Source organism: Tupaia chinensis, unplaced genomic scaffold, assembly GCF_000334495.1.
Source record: "Tupaia chinensis unplaced genomic scaffold, TupChi_1.0 Scaffold147500_2, whole genome shotgun sequence".
NCBI classification, from domain to species: domain Eukaryota; kingdom Metazoa; phylum Chordata; class Mammalia; order Scandentia; family Tupaiidae; genus Tupaia; species Tupaia belangeri.
The window spans coordinates 808,983-815,633 of record NW_006207352.1 but is presented as its reverse complement, the minus strand read 5'-3'; the positions used below and the strand labels follow the sequence as shown (position 1 = coordinate 815,633).

General features: G+C 62.9%; 1 protein-coding gene across 1 annotated transcript in view; it reads left to right on the top strand.

Moving 5' to 3' along the window:
* GATA2 (GATA binding protein 2) overlaps positions 1-5,146 on the top strand; it is a 6,728-nt gene extending 1,582 nt beyond the window's left edge. The window contains 5 exon segments of the mRNA XM_027768811.1: positions 1-167; positions 1,484-1,514; positions 1,516-1,624; positions 3,156-3,281; positions 3,499-5,146. The exon segment at positions 1-167 is cut by the window's left edge and continues 27 nt beyond it. Of these exon segments, the coding sequence (XP_027624612.1) occupies positions 1-167; positions 1,484-1,514; positions 1,516-1,624; positions 3,156-3,281; positions 3,499-3,798 (733 nt within the window). The 3' untranslated portion in view covers positions 3,799-5,146.
* Positions 5,147-6,651: the final 1,505 nt, after the last annotated feature.

Here is a 6,651-nt window from a genome sequence, read left to right as displayed (position 1 = left end):
CATGGGCACTCCGCCCGCCACGCACCACCCCATCCCCACCTACCCCTCCTACGTGCCGGCTGCTGCCCACGACTACAGCAGTGGGCTCTTTCACCCAGGGGGCTTCCTGGGAGGCCCAGCCTCCAGCTTCACCCCTAAACAGCGCAGCAAGGCTCGCTCCTGCTCAGGTAAGCAAGGTGCAGGGCTCGGGCGGGTCGTCTGCACCTTTGCGAGCTGGGCTGTGGCTTGGAGGAGGGGAACCCCCTCTAATAGCCCCATAAGATTTGAGCCTCCACAAAGCGGGAGGAGACCCCTAAACGTTGGTTCATTTCTTAAGTGTTCCTGTGGCCCCTGAAGTTCCGCTCCCTTCCCCACTCCCCACCACCCCTCCAAGAATGGGAACCCCTGCCCAACCCGAAGGGAACTTTTGGAGCCAGGTGTGGAGGGTGTCTGTTGGCATGTGCAAGTCCCAGAGGCTCCAGACCAGTTCTCCGAGAGACAGCCCACCCTCGGATTCCCAGTTCTAGGATTCCGATGGCTCCTGCTCTCCTACGGAGATTCCCTGAAGCTAAATTCCTGGCGGATCCCTGCGGCCATGTCTTAAGCTCTGCTTCCACCCTCCCTCCCGGAAGGGAAGGCTGCAGGGAGGGGATGGAGCCGCGAGCACTCCCCCTAGGCCCCTGCAGCTGGCGGGCCCCACGGTTGTCCCCTAACCAGGCCGACAGGCAGATAGCCTTGGCTGAGCGGACTCTGAGCGGACTCTCACTGTCCGTCCACACCATAGAGAGGGCAGGTTGTTTAAACGTCTATCTTGAGGAGTCTAGGCAGCCCCTTCTCTTGCTGTCTTAGGGGACAATCGGTTTGCAATAAGCCGGGCTGGAGGGAAGGGGCTGCTCCCGAACTTCCCAGTGGGGTCAGGGCCGTCCGGCTCCGCCCCTTTGTGGCCCTCTCCCCCAAGTTCGCTTTGGATTTGATCTGAGTTCTAGATGGGCTTTAACGAAACACACACACCAAAAAACAAAACAAGGCCACTTAGTCTCAAAATGAAAGGGCTTGGTATTTATTTTGTTTTAAAGAACAACTGGAGCTGTGTCTGGACTCGGTTCTAGGGCTCAGTGAAGGAGAGAAGTTGGGGGGCAGAGGAGCAGGCCAGCCATAACCGAGTGGCTGGGACCGGACAGCAGAGAAGGGGACAGGGCGCCGGTGGGGCCCGAGGGCCGAGGCCCTGGGGCCCAACCCAGACTCCTGCTCCGCCTCCCACGGTCAGGGTAGAAATGCTCTAGGGCCTGGCCCCAAGCCTCCGCTGCCTGGGAAGGTTCGGAGGGGCCACTGGGTGAGCGACTCTCCCGACTCCTCCGTGGGGGACCTCACGGGCTCTTTCTGCCGTGCCGGGACTGAACCTTCACCTCCTGACACAGCCGGGCAGGCCCTTCCCAGAAGCTGGCCTGCCTGCACCCTGAGACCCTGCCGGCCAAGCAGCCCTGTCTCTCCCTGTCCCCTCCAGAAGGCCGGGAATGTGTCAACTGCGGAGCCACGGCCACTGTGGCGGCGGGACGCCCCCGGCCACTACCTGTGCAATGCCTGTGGGCTCTACCACAAGATGAATGGGCAGAACCGGCCGCTCATCAAGCCCAAGCGGAGGCTGGTAGGAGTGGACAGTGGGGGTGGCACCCACACCGAGGCCCCCCGCAGGTGCACACGCTACTTGGGGGGCTTTCCCTCCGCTGCGGTGGGTGCCCTTTCTGACTCTGCCCACCGCCACCCTGGCTGCCGCTCGGGGTCCCCTGTCGAGTGTGTCCAGGGGCCCGCCTCCTCCCTCGGCCCAAGTCGTTCCTTTTAAAAACAGGGCCACCAAGTCCTTCCCCTTGCCGGCGCCCGGCCGGCTTCCCAGCTCACAATCTCCTTGTGGCTATTAAATAAAACACACTCACCCAGCCACCAGAAAACCTGCCCTTCATTATTTTTCCATGGAGTCACCTACACTGTGTATTTTCATTTGAGTGATTTAAAAAAATGCCTCTCGGGTCTCCTGCCGGAGTTTCCTATCCGGACATCTGTAGCCTGCAGATAAGGAAACTCGGAGCGTCTGTTTCCGGACGCCGCGGGTTTTCAGAGCCTCCTCGGCTCAGGCCTGCCTCTCGCTGGGCTGTTTTGAAATTTCTAATACCCTCCATTCTGCAAATAGTGCGTAAAATGCTAAGAATAATAAATATATTTTTTCAGGGCAAAGTGATTTATGAGGCTTAAATCGTCCTCCGCTTTGGGGGCCTTTTTCCCCCTGGAGCGAGGGAGGGGCGAGGCTGGTGGGGGCAGGGTGGAGGATGCGGTGTTAGCTCCTGAGTCAGAATCCCAGCTTCAAGCTCTTACTCACCCTCACCCCTCCCGCCAGAGGCCGCAGCCCTCATCCCCGGGGCACTGTCCCGACCCTGCTCAGCCCCCACCCGAGCCTGGCCGCCCTTGGGCTCCAGCCCTTTCTGGGGAGAGGGGCCGCGTTGGGGTGAAGCCCCCTCTCCACCCCCAGTTGGTGGCACTTCCCCCAGGGACCAGATGCCCCAGTCGTGCCCACCTCTGCCGGCATTTTCCGGGGCTGGCGTGGGATCTGAGATTTGGGGTGCAGGAGGTCGGGCAGAGGTGGCTGCAGTGGGAGGGATGGACCTGCACCCGCTGGCTGGTGCTGGCTGTGGCTCAGTTCCATTTCAGGAGCTGCCCTGGGCGGTGCAGCTCTGCTCCCTACCCTCCTCGGGCCCCTGCAGCTCCAGGCTCTCCATGCCTCGGGCCCCAGAAGCCAACATATTCATGATTCTGGATTTTGGGGAGTCCTGCGGGAGGGCTCCAGCAGGACGGCTGCTGGGCCTCAGGGTGCCGGTCACCCTACGCGGAGCTTCAGCTCTGAGCTGGGGAGGAGCTGGCTCGGCCAGCAGGCGGCTCTCCCCTCTAGCTCTGCAGTCCTGCAGCCTCTGCAATCAGGCTTCCAAGAGTTCTCCACTCTCAAGTCCTGAGACCCTCAGCTTGCTTAGTTCTCCAACTCTAAAATCCCACGGTGCTCAGGCCCTGACTCCCTGTGAGGGTCATGCACCAGCTCCGGCTGGGGCTGGCGTGCTGGCGGGGCTGTGGGGTGATGTGGGAGGCCGAGGTGGCCTAGGCAGCCTGCTGACCGCCACCCCCCCACACCGCAGTCGGCTGCCCGGAGAGCTGGGACCTGTTGTGCGAACTGCCAGACAACCACCACCACCTTGTGGCGCCGAAACGCCAACGGGGACCCGGTGTGCAACGCCTGCGGCCTGTACTACAAACTGCACAACGTGAGTCCCTCCCGGCCCTGCCTCCCGGGCTCAGGCCTTCCGACAGAGGGCCGCCAGAGGGGCCGCCCGCAGGTCCAAGGTGGGATCTGCCTAAAGAGAGCTGGGGGTGGGCTCAGCACGGCCCAGGGGGGCTTCGGCCCGCCCACCTGCCTTTGCCCTGCAGAGGCCTCCCCTGCCCCCCACCCGGCTGGCGCCTGAGGCTCTGTGTCGCCTGCAGGTGAACAGGCCACTGACCATGAAGAAGGAAGGGATCCAGACCCGGAACCGGAAGATGTCCAACAAGTCCAAGAAGAGCAAGAAGGGGGCCGAGTGCTTCGAGGAGCTGTCCAAGTGCATGCAGGAGAAGGCGTCCCCCTTCAGTGCGGCCGCCTTGGCCGGACACATGGCACCCGTGGCCCACCTCCCGCCCTTCAGCCACTCGGGACACATTCTCCCCACCCCGACGCCCATCCACCCCTCGTCCAGCCTCTCCTTCGGCCACCCCCACCCGTCCAGCATGGTGACCGCCATGGGCTAGGGACGCCGCTTCTGCTCTGGACAGACAACTATGTCGGCGGTGCAGGAGCGGGGTGGCCGCGGCCACGCGGGCCCTCAGGGCGGCTCTCCTGCGGGCGGAGCGGAGCCAGCGCAGCCTGAGCCCCCCTCTGCTCCGTCACTGTGAACACCGCTCCTCCGGCTGCTGCCCAGGCCGACCAGCGTTTGGGAGGACAGCTTCATGGACAGAAAGGAGGGGCAGGGGCAGTGAAGGAAGCCATCTTTAGAAGGAAAAAGGAGTAAGCAAAAATAATTTATTTTGCTGTTGTTTCTAGCAAGGACTTGGAGATGCGGAGGCCGGAGCAGGCCTGAGTTCTTGCAGTCCTCCCTCAGCTTCCGCTGCCACGTGGCCCAGGGTGGGGGACCTCAGCCTGCACCCCGCTCCCCAGCGGCCTCCTGCTCTGAGGCCTGCACCCCAGGCCGGGGGAGGGGCGCGGGCCTGCCTGCCCTGGGAGGCCGAGACAATCACAGGCGGACCTGTGTGACTCCCAGGCCAGGGCTGGGTCACAGGAAGGAAACGGCGTTTTCTCGAAAGGGGAAACGTCTCCCAGATCGCTCCCTTGGCTCTGAGGCCGAAGCCGCTGTGACCCGTGTCCCCTCTGCCAGGTGGACGTGTAAATACGCCCTTTTCTGCTCCTCCCCCACTCTGACGACACCCCTTAAAGAGAGCTGCCTGAGCTGAGCTCGCTGATGAGTTAGTTTCATTTGAAACTTTCTGGGTCCAGTCCATCGGAGCTGCCACAGGAGCCCGCTGATGGGGAGGCCGGGACTTAGGGGCCGAGCCAGAGCTTCGTGACGGTGTTTGGGAAGCTCTCAGGTCCCACGGCCAGGGCGAGAGCCGGGCGGGCAGCAGCTTTGAGCCCTTGGTTGGGGCCCTGTTGGCTCTGGCTGCCTCACCCCCGCATACTGAGATGGGCTGGGCTGACCAGGGCCAGGCCGCGGGGCCGATCCCGCCCTGTGGTGGCTGGCTGGACCCTTCCCAAGGTACAGCTGTTCAGACACGTGTCCTGAGCTTCGATCCTGCACGCGGTGTTGGCTCGGTGTGGGGCCTGCCAGGGGGCCCTCCCGGGAGTGGACCATGTTGGCGTCGCCGACGGAGTGCAATAGCAGGCCTGGCCGCAGACCACGCCGGGAGTAACTTATTCTGTGCTAATGTCCGCTTGAGAGAAAGGCTTGGCAGTGTTTTCTGTTCTTACGTTTTATTTGGGATTAGTGAACTAAGTTATTGTTAATTATGTACAACATTTATATATTGTCTGTAAAAACTGTATGCTAGCCTTCCACTCCTTTAAAGTGAGTACTGTTAAGAACAATAAAATACTTTTTGTGAATGCCTCTGGCCTGTCTGGGCACCTGCTGCCTGGGGTGTCCAGGAGGGAGGTGCCTGTACCGGGCGGCCGGGCCTGGTCTGACCTGGGGTGTCTGGGAGGGAGGAGCCTGTACCGGGCGGCCGGGCCTGGTCTGACCTGGGGAGTCCGGGAGGGAGGAGCCTGTACCGGGTGGCCGGGCCTGGTCTGACCTCGGGTGTCTAGGAGGGAGGAGCCTGTACCGGGCAGCCGGGCCTGGTCTGACCTGGGGTGTCCGGGAGGCCGTCTGCAGCAGGTGGCCGGGCCTGGTCTGACGGGGCCTGGACACTCTAATGCTGTCTCCATTGCTTCCAGCTTGACTCCCCGCCCTCTGCCGCCCCCCGGGATCCTAGTGGGGCAGGCGGGATCCCTCGGTGCCTCTTTCCCGAGGGCTCCGCCACCTCCCATGTGCTGCTGCAGTGCCCGGCCTGGCCCTGGCTCCACCTGCCAGCCCTCCACAGGTGCTGACTGGCACTGGCCCCCACCTGGTCATCAGGGCTCTTGCTGCTGGCGAGGCCACTTGTGCCCATGGTCACTGCCGCAGTGGCTGCTGTCTGATGTGCCTGAGTGGTGGCCGGGCCAGTCATCATTACCAACTGGCCACCAACGCCGATCACCACATGTCACTGCAGTGTGTCTGGTCACTGACACCCAAAAGGTGTGGCTCCGTGTCCCCAGTGACTGCCTCTGTTTGCCACTGGTCTGACCATGACGGGCTCTCACCGAGAGGTCCGGTCGTCAGTGTGAGGGCTGCCAGCGCCTTGTCACTCGTGCCAGGTCACTGGCGAACCTGCTCCCTGGTGCCACCAACCAGTGCTGGTCCCTCGTGTGGTCACAGCTCCTCCTCACCAGTGTCTCCAACCACGTGCCTGACGCTCACGTCCCCGTCTCAGACTCCTGCTGTCACCTGTCCCATCAGTGCGTCCCGGGTGACTGGTCACATTTCTGGCTGCCCAGTTCCAGCCTTGGGGTCTCCTCTCAGCCATGTCCCTGGCACCCAGCCTCAGTGTGGCTGGACCGACCCTCAGGCCTTGGGGGACCGGTGTCCGTTCTCCACGGTGTTCTCAGGTCACTGGGCTCCCTGATGCCACAGCCGTCTGTGCTCTGTTGGCCACATTCCCCAAGATGATGTCTCTGGTCACCGGTGCCGTTGGTCGCAGGGGGTCTGTCCTCACTGAGCTCTCTGGACCCCCGTCTCCAGAAATGGAACCGGCCTCTGTCTCCTGTCCACTGGGTCGTCAAGGACGTGAGTGCCAGGGGCTGGCATCAGTGTTGGTGACCGAGCCCTCGGAGCGTGCTTGGATAACAGCATCCGTGACTCTGCAGCCCCTGGTGTCCCTGGCCACAGCTGCTGCTCGTCGTCTGTGACGACCAGCACGTCTGGTGCCCGCGGCCTGACTCCTGACACCGACTCTGCATGCCCATGTCGGACTGCTGGTGCTCAGGACTGGGCCGGCCATGGCTCCGTGAAGGCGCCCACCCCTGGGACT